Genomic DNA, 18,191 nt, shown 5'->3' with positions numbered 1-18,191 from the left:
TGATTCAAAAGGCTAACCACACCACACACTGACCACACACTGACCACACACTGATCACACACTGATCACACACTGACCACACACTGACCACACACTGACCACACACTGACCACAAACTGACCACACATTGACCACGCACTGGCCACGCACTGTCCACACACTGACCACAAACTGACCACGCACTGACCACACACAAGACCTCAGAAAAAATATTGTAGACCTCCACAAGTCTGGTTCATCCTTGGGAGCAATTTCCAAATGCCTGAAGGTATCACGTTCACCTGTACAAACAATAGTATGCAAGTATAAACACCGCTTAGGAAGGAGACGCGTTCTGTCTCTTAGAGATGAACGTACTTTGTTGCGAAAAGTGGAAATCAGTCCCAGAACAACACCAAAGGACATTGTGAAGATGCTGGAGGAAACATTTACAAAAGTATCTATATCCACAGTAAAACGAGTCCTATATCAATATATCCTGAAAGGCCGCTCAACAAGGAAGAAGACACTGCTCCAAAACCACCATTAAAAAGCCAGACTACAGTTTGCAACTGCACATGGGGACAAAGGTTGTACTTTTTGGAGAAATGTCCTCTGGTCTGTGAAACAAAAATACAACTTTTTGGCAAGAATGTCCATCGTTATGTTTGGAAGAAAAATGGGGAGGCTTGCAAGCTGAAGAACATCATCCCAACCGTGAAGTACGGGGGTGGCAGCATCATGTTGTGTGGGTGCTTTTCTGCAGGACGGACTGGTGCACTTCACAAAATAGATGGCTTCATGAGGATGGAAAATTATGTGGATATATTGAAGCAACCTCTCAAGACATCAGTCAGGAAGTTAAAGCTTGGTCGCAAATGGGTTTTCCAACTGGACAATAACCCCAAGCATACTTAGAAAGTTGTGGCAAAATGGCTTAAGGACTACAAAGTCAGGGTATTGGAGTGGCCATCACATAGTACTGACCTCAATCCCATAGAAAATGTGTGGGCAGAACTGAAAAAGCGTGTGCGAGCAAGGAGGCTTACCAACCTGACTCAGTTACACCAACTCTGTCTGGAGAAATGGGCCAAAATTCACCCAACATTGTGGGAAGCTTGTGGAAGGCTACCTGAAACGTTTGACCCAAGTTAATAATATATCTTAATGAGGTTTAGCATTGACTGAGTGATTTGTCCCAGAAATATTTAGCACCAACCTATTGTTAGTTACCCATTCTAAAACATACTGGAGCTCTATGTTAAGTGTCTCAGTTATTTATTTTACTGTAGCAGCCGACTTGTATACTGTTGAGTCATTAGTGTACATAGACACACAGGCTTTATTCAAGGTCATTGGAAGGTCATTTGTAAAAACAGAAAACAATAGTTGCCCTAGCCGGCTGCCCTGCGGTACACCACACTCAACTGAATTTGCATGAGAGACCATTCCATTATCAATAACCCTCTGTGTTCTATTAGATAGGTCATTCTGTCTTCTATTAGATGGGATAATCTGTGTTCTATTGATAGGTAACACTGGGTTCTATTAGATAGCTAGCTTCAATCCATAATAAGCCAGAGGATGCACATTTTTTCAGCAATAGATTATGATCAATGACATCAAAAGCTGCACTGAATTGGTTTCAGTCCATTGTCTTTTATACTTTCTATTTGGTTTCAGTCCATTGTCTTTTATACTTTCTATTTGGTTTCAGTCCATTGTCTTTTATACTTTCTATTTGGTTTCAGTCCATTGTCTTTTATACTTTCTATTTGGTTTCAGTCCATTGTCTTTTATACTTTCTATTTGGTTTCAGTCCATTGTCTTTTACACTTTCTATTTGGTTTCAGTCCATTGTCTTTTATACTTTCTATTTGGTTTCAGTCCATTGTCTTTTATACTTTCTATTTGGTTTCAGTCCATTGTCTTTTATACTTTCTATTTGGTTTCAGTCCATTGTCTTTTATACTTTCTATTTGGTTTCAGTCCATTGTCTTTTATACTTTCTATTTGGTTTCAGTCCATTGTCTTTTATACTTTCTATTTGGTTTCAGTCCATTGTCTTTTATACTTTCTATTTGGTTTCAGTCCATTGTCTTTTATACTTTCTATTTGGTTTCAGTCCATTGTCTTTTATACTTTCTATTTGGTTTCAGTCCATTGTCTTTTATACTTTCTATTTGGTTTCAGTCCATTGTCTTTTATACTTTCTATTTGGTTTCAGTCCATTGTCTTTTATACTTTCTATTTGGTTTCAGTCCATTGTCTTTTATACTTTCTATTTGGTTTCAGTCCATTGTCTTTTATACTTTCTATTTGGTTTCAGTCCATTGTCTTTTATACTTTCTATTTGGTTTCAGTCCATTGTCTTTTATACTTTCTATTTGGTTTCAGTCCATTGTCTTTTATACTTTCTATTTGGTTTCAGTCCATTGTCTTTTATACTTTCTATTTGGTTTCAGTCCATTGTCTTTTATACTTTCTATTTGGTTTCAGTCCATTGTCTTTTATACTTTCTATTTGGTTTCAGTCCATTGTCTTTTATACTTTCTATTTGGTTTCAGTCCATTGTCTTTTATACTTTCTATTTGGTTTCAGTCCATTGTCTTTTATACTTTCTATTTGGTTTCAGTCCATTGTCTTTTATACTTTCTATTTGGTTTTAGTCCATTGTCTTTTATACTTTCTATTTGGTTTCAGTCCATTGTCTTTTATACTTTCTATTTGGTTTTAGTCCATTGTCTTTTATACTTTCTATTTGGTTTCAGTCCATTGTCTTTTATACTTTCTATTTGGTTTCAGTCCATTGTCTTTTATACTTTCTATTTGGTTTCAGTCCATTGTCTTTTATACTTTCTATTTGGTTTCAGTCCATTGTCTTTTATACTTTCTATTTGGTTTCAGTCCATTGTCTTTTATACTTTCTATTTGGTTTCAGTCCATTGTCTTTTATACTTTCTATTTGGTTTCAGTCCATTGTCTTTTATACTTTCTATTTGGTTTCAGTCCATTGTCTTTTATACTTTCTATTTGGTTTCAGTCCATTGTCTTTTATACTTTCTATTTGGTTTCAGTCCATTGTCTTTTATACTTTCTATTTGGTTTCAGTCCATTGTCTTTTATACTTTCTATTTGGTTTCAGTCCATTGTCTTTTATACTTTCTATTTGGTTTCAGTCCATTGTCTTTTATACTTTCTATTTGGTTTCAGTCCATTGTCTTTTATACTTTCTATTTGGTTTTAGTCCATTGTCTTTTATACTTTCTATTTGGTTTCAGTCCATTGTCTTTTATACTTTCTATTTGGTTTCAGTCCATTGTCTTTTATACTTTCTATTTGGTTTCAGTCCATTGTCTTTTATACTTTCTATTTGGTTTCAGTCCATTGTCTTTTATACTTTCTATTTGGTTTCAGTCCATTGTCTTTTATACTTTCTATTTGGTTTTAGTCCATTGTCTTTTATACTTTCTATTTGGTTTCAGTCCATTGTCTTTTATACTTTCTATTTGGTTTTAGTCCATTGTCTTTTATACTTTCTATTTGGTTTCAGTCCATTGTCTTTTATACTTTCTATTTGGTTTCAGTCCATTGTCTTTTATACTTTCTATTTGGTTTCAGTCCATTGTCTTTTATACTTTCTATTTGGTTTCAGTCCATTGTCTTTTATACTTTCTATTTGGTTTCAGTCCATTGTCTTTTATACTTTCTATTTGGTTTCAGTCCATTGTCTTTTATACTTTCTATTTGGTTTCAGTCCATTGTCTTTTATACTTTCTATTTGGTTTCAGTCCATTGTCTTTTATACTTTCTATTTGGTTTTAGTCCATTGTCTTTTATACTTTCTATTTGGTTTCAGTCCATTGTCTTTTATACTTTCTATTTGGTTTCAGTCCATTGTCTTTTATACTTTCTATTTGGTTTCAGTCCATTGTCTTTTATACTTTCTATTTGGTTTCAGTCCATTGTCTTTTATACTTTCTATTTGGTTTCAGCCCATTGTCTTTTATACTTTCTATTTGGTTTCAGTCCATTGTCTTTTATACTTTCTATTTGGTTTCAGTCCATTGTCTTTTATACTTTCTATTTGGTTTTAGTCGTTTAAATTAATACTGAAAACATTTGTTTTGGTGATGTCATCCCCCGACCCACCTGGAGCCCTGCCGTGACCCACCAGTGGTCCTGACAGAGTTTACATAGACTATCCCCCGACCCACCTGGAGCCCTGCCGTGACCCACCAGTGGTCCTGACACCAGTGGTCCTGGTGAACAGACAGATGTAGAGGAGGTCAAGTCCAGGTGAGTGCAATGAATCACTGATGAGAATGACGAGGGAAGCAGGTATGGAGAGTTAACATTTCGTGGACACTTTGTGGAACTCAAATGCTTGTCATACATAAGTTTTCTAGTCTTGTCAACAACAAAGATATTAAAGTAGTTGTTAATATCAAAGGGTTTTTGTTATGAACAAGCCATCTGCCTCAATGAAGGATGGAGCCGAGTTGGCTTTTTCCCTAGAATTTAATTTAAAGTCCTCAAGAGTGTTTTACTGTCATTCTTTATATTAGTTATCTATGTTCAGTAGTAGAGTTTCTTATTTTCTTTATTTTAGATAAGTAATTTCTCAATTGACTCTATGTTTGCCAGTCTGCTGTGTTGTCAGACTTATTTGCTATTCCCTTTGCCTCATCCCACTCAGCCATACAGTTTTTCAAATCATCATCTATCTCAAATCAAATCCAATTGTATTTGTCACATGCGTTGAATACAACAGGTGTAGTAGAGCTTACAGTGAATACTACACTCCCTGCCCTGCACTTACACCGAGTCAATGTGCTGGGGTACAGGATAATCGAGGTAATTTGTAATGTGTCTATGCATTGATAGTAAACAGTGGGTAGGAGCAGTGTAAAAACAATGTAGATAGTCAGGGTGGCCATATGAATAGTTGTTCAGCAGGTTTATGGCTCGGGGGTAGAAGCTGTTAAGGAGCATTTTGGTCCCAGACTTGGCGCTCCAGTATCGCTTGCCGTGCGGTAGCAGAGAGAACAGTCTATGACTTGGGTGACTGGAGGGGATTTGGCAGTTCTAACAGTCACTTTCTTCATGGGCGCATGACAAAATCATGTCTCGGAGCTCTACGGCTTGGTTTTTGCTCTGACCTGCGTTGTCAACTGTGGGACCTTACATAGACAGGTGTGTGACTTCCCAAATCATGTCCAATCAATTGAATTTACCACAGGTGGACAATCAAGTTGTTGAAATATCTCAAGGATGATCAATGGAAACAGGATGTACCTGAGCTCAATTTTGAGGAAAAGAGGTCAAATAGAGCAAGAAGTAGAGTCAAATGCTTCTTTATTAATTTGATAGAAAACCTGAGAAATACATACATATATTCTTGACATTACATAATAAAAAAGTATATTTACATATTTACATGCTTTTTATTTTTTCCATTGGAAATGCTAGAAATGTCACTCAACTAGTAAGTCATATTGTGTAACAGATACTGACTTTGTACAGTTAAAAAACAACTTTCTAAGTACCATTCAACAGTGTAAACTTATATTTAGGCAGTCTTCAGGCAGTCTTCAGGCAGTCTTCAGGCAGTCTTTAGGCTGTCTTCAGGCTGTCTTCAGGCTGTCTTCAGGCAGTCTTTAGGCTGTCTTCAGGCAGTCTTCAGGCTGTCTTCAGGCAGTCTTTAGGCAGTCTTCAGGCAGTCTTTAGGCTGTCTTCAGGCAGTCTTCAGGCAGTCTTTAGGCTGTCTTCAGGCAGTCTTCAGGGAGTCTTCAGGCAGTCTTCAGGTAGTCTTCAGGCAGTCTTCAGGAAGTCTTCAGGCTGTCTTCAGGCAGTCTTCGGGTAGTCTTCAGGCAGTCTTCAGGCAGTCTTTAGGCTGTCTTCAGGCGGTCTTCAGGCGGTCTTCAGGCAGTCTTCAGGCTGTCTTCAGGCAGTCTTCAGGCTGTCTTCAGGCAGTCTTTAGGCAGTCTTCAGGCAGTCTTTAGGCTGTCTTCAGGCAGTCTTCAGGCAGTCTTTAGGCTGTCTTCAGGCAGTCTTCAGGCAGTCTTTAGGCAGTCTTCTTTGCATTCCTCCAGCTCTCTCTCTCTATCGAGTTCTCACCTGAACTGGTGTCATTCATTTTACTGCACACTCCTGAAAGGAAAAACAATCATTATCCATATATCATTAGTACATATATCATCAGTACATATATCAGTAATACATATATAATGTACATATAGTAATATACATATTACTGATATAATGCTGATGTTGAGATATAATACTGATATACTGATTTACTGATATTGTACTGATATAATACTTATATACTGATATAATACTGATATAATGATATACTGATTTACTGATATTGTACTGATATAATACTTATATACTGATATAATACTGATATAATGATGTACTGACATAGTACTGATGTAATACTGATGTACTTATATAATACTGATATACTGATATAATACTGATATAATGATATACTGACATAGTACTGATATAATAGTGATGTACTGATATCATATTGAAATACTGATAATACTGATGTACTGATATAATATGGAAATACTGATATAATACTGATGTACTGATATAATATGGAAATACTGATATCATACTGATGTACTGATATAATATGGAAATACTGATATAATACTGATGTACTGATATAATATGGAAATACTGATATCATACTGATGTACCGATGTAAAACTGATGTACTGAGTGTTGCTCTGTTCAGAAAGATGCATATGGATCAGTTAGTGTGTATTGAATCTGTAATGAAGTCTGCATATGTTGTCCTCACCTTCGGTTTTTCATTCTTTTCTCAATGGTTTTCTTGGCAAATGGAGCCTCTGGATTCAGACACTTCTTCCCTTCTCCGTTCTTCAGAGTGACACTGAATATACAAGGAGAGAGAGACTACTGTTAGAAGTTAGCCTTCACCACTTTCCAACTGATCATAGAGATAAATAATATTATCCTACTAGCAGGTGTGTATATCCTGTACCATTGTGTATATCTACTGAGCTGGTCATAATATGCACTGATATTAATATGGTACAGACAGACAGACAGACAGACAGACAGACAGACAGACAGACAGACAGACAGACAGACAGACTTCTTACATGATCTCCATGTTCCTGCAGGAGTGGCTGGAAGTGTACACCTCGAGCTTCTCAATGTGAAGAGGTTTAACACGGTTCACCAGTCCATTCAGACACAGGCACCGAGCTTTAGAATGACCCACCTGGCCTGGAGATGACAAGAACAGTTTATGGCAGGTTTGGTTATGGCATTATTGCAGCTAAGAACTAAACTCTTCAGTCAGAAATCAAACCTATTATTTTACTACACTTCTCCCTGGCTTTGCAAGTTGCTTTGTATGCTACAGACTTCTAATAAAGATGTCAACGATATTAGGAATATAATTCAAGATATTTCAGAGATGTTACCTTCAACATTGGCCAGGAGCAGACAGGCCAGGAAGCTGATGAGGACCGTTGATGTCATCGTGTTGGTCATGGATACTGCTTCTTCAGTTTCTTTTAGAGTCTGGATGGACAGCTCAGTCAAGTGATGGAAGTTGTGAATGGAGGAGAGAAGTGATAGAAGTTGTGAATGGAGGAGAGCTTGGCTTGTATTTATACTGTATTTATAATAAGCCCCACCCTTTCTAAGACAGTCATCCAATGAGAAGGGGAGACAGAGAATGAGAGGGGTTTTCCCTTTCCTCTGTTTCAGCTTCTTTCTCCTTTTCCCTGCTTCTCCTTTCACACAGGATTTCCCATTTCTCAGAAACACTCTCTCTGACAGTGAAATTTGAGGAGTGCTTAAAGGCAGAGAGGTGATACAATCTGTCTTTCCTTTTCCATCCCAAATGGCACCCTATTCCCTACATAGTGCACTACTTTTGACCAGAGCCCTATTCCCTATATAGTGCACTACTTTTGACCAGAGCCCTATTCCCTATATAGTACACTACTTTAGACGAGAGCCCTATTCCTTATATTGTGCACTACTTTTGACCAGATCCCTCTTCCCTATATAGTGCACTACTTTTGACCAGAGCCCTATTCCCTATATAGTGCACTACTTTCGACTAGAGCCCTATTCCTTATATAGTGCACTATAATTGACCAGAGCCCTATTCCCTATATAGTGCACTACTTTAGACTAGAGCCCTATTCCTTATATAGTGTACTATAATTGACCAGAGCCCTATTCCCTATATAGTGCACTACTTTTGACCAGAGGACTATGTGTGCCATTTGGAAGTTAACCACGGCCTTCGTGGTTTCATTTCCATGATATCAAAGATAACGACGCCAGGCTACTCTAAGACACGTTTGGCACCACTAAAAGGCGTCCCTATAATTCCCATGAGAAACAGTTCATGTATTATGACAACATTTTGTAAAGTCTTTGTGAAGTTTAGGTCCAAGGGTTTTTTTCAGCTGTTCCTGAGACAAGCCAAAGTTCAGTAGTCAAAGTCTATGCCTGTTTGTCAGTGATTGGTCAACAGTAGGGATTCTTCAATGAAGTGCATGTTGTCATTCAATGAGAGACGACTCGTTTTCATGCATATTATTGCACTTGAGAAACACTGCATCCAAACATTTTAGTTAGAAGTAAAATTGTACGACTAAGATCTCCCTTTTCAATTTGAAGAATTTGAAAGTGTTTTCACAGATTTATTTCCAAATACATTATTGAACATTCCAACCTGGGTTAAATGCATGGGACTGTATTTAAATCAGTGTATTTTAATATTTTCAAACACAGGCCAAGACTTTTCAAGTTTATTTCCAAAAATACTTACCAATATTCAACTACTTGCCTAATTTAAATGATCTAATACAGTAAAGATCTAATACAGTAAAGATCTAATACAGTAAAGATCTAATACAGTAATTGAAAAAAAATGTATCTGATCTCAGATCTTATTGTTTACCTGTAATTAAGAATCCCTGACAGATGAATGATCTGATCTCAGACCTGTAATTAAGAATCCCTGACAGATGAATGATCTGATCTCAGACCTGTAATTAAGAATCCCTGTCAGATGAATGATCTGATCTCAGACCTGTAATTAAGAATCCCTGACAGATGAATGATCTGATCTCAGACCTGTAATTAAGAATCCCTGTCAGATGAATGATCTGATCTCAGACCTGTAATTAAGAATCCCTGACAGATGAATGATCTGATCTCAGACCTGTAATTAAGGATCCCTGACAGATGAATGATCTGATCTCAGACCTGTAATTAAGAATCCCTGTCAGATGAATGATCTGATCTCAGACCTGTAATTAAGAATCCCTGTCAGATGAATGATCTGATCTCAGACCTGTAATTAAGAATCCCTGTCAGATGAATGATCTGATCTCAGACCTGTAATAAAGGATCCCTGTCAGATGAATGATCTGATCTCAGACCTGTAATTAAGAATCCCTGACAGATGAATGATCTGATCTCAGACCTGTAATTAAGAATCCCTGTCAGATGAATGATCTGATCTCAGACCTGTAATTAAGAATCCCTGACAGATGAATGATCTGATCTCAGACCTGTAATTAAGAATCCCTGTCAGATGAATGATCTGATCTCAGACCTGTAATTAAGAATCCCTGTCAGATGAATGATCTGATCTCAGACCTGTAATTAAGAATCCCTGACAGATGAATGATCTGATCTCAGACCTGTAATTAAGGATCCCTGACAGATGAATGATCTGATCTCAGACCTGTAATTAAGAATCCCTGACAGATGAATGATCTGATCTCAGACCTGTAATTAAGAATCCCTGACAGATGAATGATCTGATCTCAGACCTGTAATTAAGAATCCCTGACAGATGAATGATCTGATCTCAGACCTGTAATTAAGAATCCCTGACAGATGAATGATCTGATCTCAGACCTGTAATAAAGGATCCCTGTCAGATGAATGATCTGATCTCAGACCTGTAATTAAGAATCCCTGACAGATGAATGATCTGATCTCAGACCTGTAATTAAGAATCCCTGACAGATGAATGATCTGATCTCAGACCTGTAATTAAGAATCCCTGACAGATGAATGATCTGATCTCAGACCTGTAATTAAGAATCCCTGACAGATGAATGATCTGATCTCAGACCTGTAATTAAGAATCCCTGACAGATGAATGATCTGATCTCAGACCTGTAATTAAGAATCCCTGACAGATGAATGATCTGATCTCAGACCTGTAATAAAGGATCCCTGTCAGATGAATGATCTGATCTCAGACCTGTAATAAAGGATCCCTGTCAGATGAATGATCTGATCTCAGACCTGTAATAAAGGATCCCTGTCAGATGAATGATCTGATCTCAGACCTGTAATTAAGAATCCCTGACAGATGAATGATCTGATCTCAGACCTGTAATTAAGAATCCCTGACAGATGAATGATCTGATCTCAGACCTGTAATTAAGAATCCCTGACAGATGAATGATCTGATCTCAGACCTGTAATAAAGGATCCCTGTCAGATGAATGATCTGATCTCAGACCTGTAATAAAGGATCCCTGTCAGATGAATGATCTGATCTCAGACCTGTAATTAAGGATCCCTGTCAGATGAATGATTTTAGCTAGTAACAGCTCCACAGTAATTGTACATGCTATCGTCAAATACCAAACATAAACAAATCCAATGCATTGTGTTTGTGTTAGAAAGGACCTTTGGCTCAGTATGGTATATTTATCAATAAGAGGACTGTGTTAATAGTAGACTACTGTAGAATAACTGACTGGGTGACAAGCAGGTTCTGTTGGAAAGGTTCCCGTTTCCAGGAAAGAAGTTTAGGTGTCCTTTTGAAAAAAGGCCAAATGAAAGTGAAACTGAAATGGAATACAGGCCTAGTTCCCTCCTTATTGAAGGAATGTAGTTTCAGTTCTGGACTTTCACCTCTTACATCTGGTCGGTTTAAATGGGAGAGCAGGTAAATGGTTTGATTTCAAGGAAAACAGTGGTGTCTTTGTTTGTCAATAAATGTAGTAGTAGAGTAGTACACCTCCAAACTACCTCAAATGTATTAATTAACACATATTTCCTTTGAAGAATCTGCTACTTTTCACATTCACTTTTTTTGCAGAACAAAGAACCAACCAGACATGAAAGTTATTTTAGGAAACGCAACAAACAGACCACAGCAATACAGCCAAGAAGGATGATGGTACAGTGATGAAGACAATATCAGAGATTGACAGGTTTAAATGACATCAAGTGGTTTCAGTTAAGAGATGGGTAGAACAGAGACAAATAACATGATGACGTTGAAGAATATAAAGCTGTGGTTTAAAACAGGAAGTGGCAATACGGAATTCCAAAGAATCACACAACTTTGTGAGTATGTGTGTTTGTGTGTGTGTGTGTGGTGTGTGTGTGCATGTGTGTGTGTGTGTGTGTGCTTGTTTTGGTATGAACAGAGCTTCTCCTGTCCAGTTAATATCTGTTTCAGCAACTGCGTTGATTCAAAAGGCTAACCACACCACACACTGACCACACACTGACCACAAACTGACCACACACTGACCACGCACTGACCACGCACTGTCGACACACTGACCACACACTGACCACACACTGACCACAAACTGACCACACACTGACCACACACTGACCACACACTGACCACAAACTGACCACACACTGACCACGCACTGACCATGCACTGTCGACACACTGACCACACACTGACCACGCACTGACCACACACAAGACCTCAGAAAAAATATTGTAGACCTCCACAAGTCTGGTTCATCCTTGGGAGCAACTTCCAAATGCCTGAAGGTATCACGTTCACCTGTACAAACAATAGTATGCAAGTATAAACACCGCTTAGGAAGGAGACGCGTTCTGTCTCCTAGAGATGAACGTACTTTGTTGCGAAAAGTGGAAATCAATCCCAGAACAACACCAAAGGACCTTGAGAAGATGCTGGAGGAAACATTTACAAAAGTATCTATATCCACAGTAAAACGAGTCCTATATCAATATATCCTGAAAGGCTGCTCAACAAGGAAGAAGACACTGCTCCAAAACCACCATTAAAAAGCCAGACTACAGTTTGCAACTGCACATGGGGACAAAGATTGTACTTTTTGGAGAAATGTCCTCTGGTCTGTGAAACGAAAATAAAACTTTTTGGCAAGAATGACCATCGTTATGTTTGGAAGAAAAATGGGGAGGCTTGCAAGCTGAAGAACATCATCCCAACCGTGAAGTACGGGGGTGGCAGCATCATGTTGTGTGGGTGCTTTGCTGCAGGAGGGACTGGTGCACTTCACAAAATAGATGGCTTCATGAGGATGGAAAATTATGTGGATATATTGAAGCAGCATTTCAAGACATCAGTCAGGAAGTTAAAGCTTGGTCGCAAATGGGTTTTCCAACTGGACAATAACCCCAAGCATACTTAGAAAGTTGTGGCAAAATGGCTTAAGGACAACAAAGTCAGGGTATTGGAGTGGCCATTACATAGTACTGACCTCAATCCCATATAAAATTTGTGGGCAGAACTGAAAAAGCGTGTGCGAGCAAAGAGGCTTACCAACCTGACTCAGTTACACCAACTCTATCTGGAGAAATGGGCCAAAATTCACCCAACATTGTGGGAAGCTTGTGGAAGGCTACCTGAAACGTTTGACCCAAGTTAATAATATATCTTAATGAGGTTTAGCATTGAGTGAGTGATTTGTCCCAGAAACATTTAGCACCAACCTATTGTTAGTTACCCATTCTAAAACATACGGGAGCTCTATGTTAAGTGTCTCAGTTATTTATTTTACTGTAGCAGCTGACTTGTATACTGTTGAGTCATTAGTGTACATAGACACACAGGCTTTATTCAAGGTCATTGGAAGGTCATTTGTAAAAACAGAAAACAATAGTTGCCCTAGCCGGCTGCCCTGCGGTACACCACACTCAACTGAATTTGCATGAGAGACCATTCCATTATCAATAACCCTCTGTGTTCTATTAGATAGGTCATTCTGTCTTCTATTAGACAGCTAGCTCTCAATCCATAATAAACCAGAAGATGCACATTTTTTCAGCAATAGATTATGATCAATGACATCAAAGGCTGCACTGAAGTCTGTAAGAACTGACACTGGAGTAGAGAAGCAGGTATGGAGAGTTAGCATTTCATTTAGCACAGACATGGAACAGGACAGGAACAGCGTCAGAACACGATGACATACGACAATTAATGCAGAAGAGGGGAACAGAGCTGGTGAACAGACAGATGTAGAGGAGGTCAAGTCCAGGTGAGTGCAATGAATCACTGATGAGAGTGACGAGGGAAGCAGGTATGGAGAGTTAACATTTCGTGGACACTTTGTGGAACTCAAATGCTTGTCATACATAAGTTTTCTAGTCTTGTCAACAGCAAAGATATTAAAGTAGTTGGTACTATCAAAGGGTTTTTGTTATGAACAAGCCATCTGCCTCAATGAAGGATGGAGCCGAGTTGGCTTTTTTGCCTAGAATTTAATTTAAAGTCCTCAAGAGTGTTTTACTGTCATTCTTTATATTAGTTATCTATGTTCAGTAGTATAGTTTCTTATTTTCTTTATTTTAGATAAGTAATTTCTCAATTGACTCTATGTTTGCCAGTCTGCTGTGTTGTCAGACTTATTTGCTATTCCCTTTGCCTCATCCCACTCAGCCATACAGTTTTTCAAATCATCATCTATCTCAAATCAAATCCAATTGTATTTGTCACATGCGTTGAATACAACAGGTGTAGTAGAGCTTACAGTGAATACTACACTCCCTGCCCTGCACTTACACCGAGTCAATGTGCTGGGGTACAGGATAATCGAGGTAATTTGTAATGTGTCTATGCATTGATAGTAAACAGTGGGTAGGAGCAGTGTAAAAACAATGTAGATAGTCAGGGTGGCCATATGAATAGTTGTTCAGCAGGTTTATGGCTCGGGGGTAGAAGCTGTTAAGGAGCATTTTGGTCCCAGACTTGGCGCTCCAGTATCGCTTGCCGTGCGGTAGCAGAGAGAACAGTCTATGACTTGGGTGACTGGAGGGGATTTGGCAGTTCTAACAGTCACTTTCTTCATGGGCGCATGACAAAATCATGTCTCGGAGCTCTACGGCTTGGTTTTTGCTCTGACCTGCGTTGTCAACTGTGGGAGCTTACATAGACAGGTGTGTGACTTCCAAAATCATGTCCAATCAATTGAATTTACCACAGGTGGACAATCAAGTTGTTGAAATATCTCAAGGATGATCAATGGAAACAGGATGTACCTGAGCTTAATTTCGAGGAAAAGAGGTAAAATAGAGCAAGAAGTAGAGTCAAATGCTTCTTTATTAATTTGATAGAAAACCTGAGAAAAACATACATATATTCTTGACATTACATAATAAAAAAGTATATTTACATATTTACATGCTTTTTATTTTTTCCATTGGAAATGCTAGAAATGTCACTTAACTAGTAAGTCATATTGTGTAACAGATACTGACTTTGTACAGTTAAAAACAACTTTCTAAGTACCATTCAACAGTGTAAACATATATTTAGGCTGTCTTCAGGCAGTCTTCAGGCAGTCTTTAGGCAGTCTTCAGGCAGTCTTCAGGCAGTCTTCAGGCAGTCTTCAGGCAGTCTTCAGGCAGTCTTTAGGCAGTCTTCAGGCAGTCTTCAGGCAGTCTTCAGGCAGTCTTCAGGCAGTCTTCAGGCAGTCTTTAGGCAGTCTTCAGATAGTCTTCAGGCAGTCTTCAGGAAGTCTTCAGGCTGTCTTCAGGCAGTCTTCAGGTAGTCTTCAGGCAGTCTTCAGGCAGTCTTTAGGCTGTCTTCAGGCAGTCTTCAGGCAGTCTTCAGGCAGTCTTTAGGCTGTCTTCAGGCTGTCTTCAAGCAGTCTTCAGGCAGTCTTTAGGCTGTCTTCAGGCTGTCTTCAGGCTGTCTTCAGGCAGTCTTCAGGCAGTTTTGAGGCAGTCTTCAGGCAGTCTTCAGGCAGTTTTGAGGCAGTCTTCAGGCAGTCTTCAGGCAGTTTTCAGGCAGTCTTCTTTGCATTCCTCCAGCTCTGTCTCTCTATCGAGTTCTCACCTAAACTGGTGTCATTCATTTTACTGCACACTCCTGAAAGGAAAAACAATCATTATCCATATATCATTAGTACATATATCATTAGTACATATATCAGTGATACATATATAATGTACATATAGTAAAATACATATTACTGATATAATGCTGATGTTCAGATATAATACTGATTTACTGATATTGTACTGATATAATACTTATATACTGATATAATACTGATGTTCAGATATAATACTGATATAATGATGTACTGATATAGTACTGATGTAATACTGATGTACTGATATAATACTGATGTACTGATATAATATTGAAATACTGATATAGTACTGATGTACTGATATAATATTGAAATACTGATATAATACTGATGTACTGATGTAATACTGATGTACTGATATAATATTGAAATACTGATATAATACTGATGTACTGATATAGTACTGATGTACTGATATAATATTGAAATACTGATATAATATTGAAATACTGATATAATATTGAAATACTGATATAATACTGATGTACTGATATAATATTGAAATACTGATATAATGATGTACTGACATAGTACTGATATAACAGTGATGTACTGATATAATATGGAAATACTGATATAATACTGATGTACTGATATAATATTGAAATACTGATATAATATTGAAATACTGATATAATATTGAAATACTGATATAATACTGATGTACTGATGTAATATGGAAATACTGATATCATACTGATGTACTGATATAATAATGAAATACTGATATAATACTGATATAATACTGATGTACTGATATAATACTGATGTACTGATATAATATGGAAATACTGATATCATACTGATGTACTGATATAATAATGAAATACTGATATAATACTGATGTACTGATGTAATACTGATGTACTGAGTATTGCTCTGTTGAGAAAGATGCATATGGATCAGTTAGTGTGTATTGAATATGTAATGAAGTCTGCATATGTTGTCCTCACCTTTGTTTTTTCATTATTTTCTAAATGGTTTTCTGATATAATACTGATATAATACTGGTGTACTGATATAATACTGATATAATACTGATATAATACTGATATAATACTGATTTAATACTGAAATACTGATATGTTGTCCTCACCTTTGTTTTTTCATTATTTTCTCAATGGTTTTCTTGGCAAATGGAGCCTCTGGATTCAGACACTTCTTCCCTTCTCCGTTCTTCAGAGTGACACTGAATATACAAGGAGAGAGAGACTACTGTTAGAAATTAGCCTTCACCACTTTCCAACTGAGCATATAGAGAAATAATATTATCCTACTAGCAGGTGTACTAATAAATAGCAACATTTACCATTGTGTCCATCTACTGAACTGGTCACAATGTGCACTGATATTAATATGAGACAGACAGACAGACAGACAGACAGACAGACAGACAGACAGACAGACAGATTTCGTACATGATCTCCATGTTCCTGCAGGAGTTGCTGGAGGTGTACACCTCAAGCTTCTCAATGTGAAGAGGTTTAACACGGTTCACCAGTCCATTCAGACACTGGCACCGAGCTTTAGAATGACCCACCTGGCCTGGAGATGACAAGAAAAGTTTATGGCATGTTTGGTTATGGCATTATTGCAGCTAAGAACTAAACTCTTCAGTCAGAAATCAAACCTATTATTTTACTACACTTCTCCCTGGCTTTGCAAGTTGCTTTGTATGCTACAGACTTCTAATAAAGATGTCAAAGATATTAGAAATATAATTCAAGATATTTCAGAGATGTTACCTTCAACATTGGCCAGGAGCAGACAGGCCAGGAAGCTGATGAGGACCGTTGATGTCATCGTGTTGGTCATGGATACTGCTTCTTCAGTTTCTTTTATAGTCTGGATGGACTGCTCAGTCAAGTGATGGAAGTTGTGAATGGAGGAGAGCTTGGCTTGTATTTATACTGTATTTATAATAAGCCCCACCCTTTCTCTGACAGTCATCCAATGAGAAGGGGAGACAGAGAAAGAGAGGGGTTTTCCCTTTCCTCTGTTTTCAGCTCCTTTCTCCTTTTCCCTGCTTCTCCTTTCACACAGGATTTCCCATTTCTCAGAAACACTCTCTCTGACAGTGAAATTTGAGGCGTGTTTAAGGCAGAGAGATGATACAATCTGTCTTTCCTCTTCCATCCCAAATGGCACCCTATTCCCTATATAGTGCACTACTGTTGACCAGAGCCCTATTGCCTATATAGTGCACTACTTTAGACTAGAGCCCTATTCCTTATATAGTGTACTATAATTGACCAGAGCCCTATTCCCTATAAAGTGCACTTATTTTGACCAGAGGACTATTCCCTATATAGTGCACTACTTTAGACTAGAGCCCTATTCCCTATATAGTGTACTATAATTGACCAGAGCCCTATTCCCTATATAGTGCACTATAATTGACCAGAGCCCTATTCCCTATATAGTGCACTACTTTCGACTAGAGCCCTATTCCTTATATAGTGCACTATAATTGACCAGAGCCCTATTCCCTATATAGTGCACTATAATTGACCAGAGCCCTATTCCCTATATAGTGCACTACTTTAGACTAGAGCCCTATTCCTTATATAGTGCACTATAATTGACCAGAGCCCTATTCCCTATATAGTGCACTACTTTAGACTAGAGCCCTATTCCTTATATAGTGTACTATAATTGACCAGAGCCCTATTCCCTATATAGTGCACTACTTTTGACCAGAGGACTATGTGTGCCATTTGGAAGTTAACCACGGCCTTCGTGGTTTCATTTCCATGATATCAAAGATAACGACGCCAGGCTACTCTAAGACACGTTTGGCACCACTAAAAGGCGTCCCTATAATTCCCATGAGAAACAGTTCATACATGTATTATGACAACATTTTGTGAAGTTTAGGTCCAAGGGTTTTTTCAGCTGTTCCTGAGACAAGCCAAAGTTCAGTAGTCAAAGTCTATGCCTGTTTGTCAGTGATTGGTCAACAGTAGGGATTCTTCAATGAAGTGCATGTTGTCATTCAATGAGAGACGACTCGTTTTCATGCATATTATTGCACTTGAGAAACACTGCATCCAA

General features: G+C 38.1%; 2 protein-coding genes across 2 annotated transcripts; both read right to left on the bottom strand.

Moving 5' to 3' along the window:
* Positions 1-5,320: 5,320 nt before the first annotated feature.
* Positions 5,321-7,636, bottom strand: LOC110536453 (C-X-C motif chemokine 11-1). The gene is made up of 4 exons (XM_036936456.1): positions 7,455-7,636; positions 7,128-7,254; positions 6,803-6,895; positions 5,321-6,132 (listed from the first exon to the last, which is right to left on the bottom strand). The coding sequence occupies exons 1-4, from the start codon at positions 7,522-7,524 to the stop codon at positions 6,120-6,122; spliced, it is 303 nt and encodes a 100-aa protein (XP_036792351.1). The 5' UTR covers positions 7,525-7,636; the 3' UTR covers positions 5,321-6,119.
* Positions 7,637-14,450: 6,814 nt separating this feature from the next.
* On the bottom strand, positions 14,451-17,386 carry LOC100301634 (C-X-C motif chemokine 11-1). The gene is made up of 4 exons (XM_036936454.1): positions 16,883-17,386; positions 16,556-16,682; positions 16,234-16,326; positions 14,451-15,130 (listed from the first exon to the last, which is right to left on the bottom strand). Exons 1-4 carry the CDS (start codon positions 16,950-16,952, stop codon positions 15,118-15,120), a joined length of 303 nt encoding a protein of 100 aa, XP_036792349.1. The 5' UTR covers positions 16,953-17,386; the 3' UTR covers positions 14,451-15,117.
* Positions 17,387-18,191: the final 805 nt, after the last annotated feature.

Source organism: Oncorhynchus mykiss, chromosome 11 (assembly GCF_013265735.2).
Source record: "Oncorhynchus mykiss isolate Arlee chromosome 11, USDA_OmykA_1.1, whole genome shotgun sequence".
Classification (NCBI taxonomy): Eukaryota; Metazoa; Chordata; class Actinopteri; order Salmoniformes; family Salmonidae; genus Oncorhynchus; species Oncorhynchus mykiss.
The sequence above is the reverse complement of the archived record's forward strand: the minus strand, read 5'-3'. Positions and strand labels throughout refer to the sequence as shown.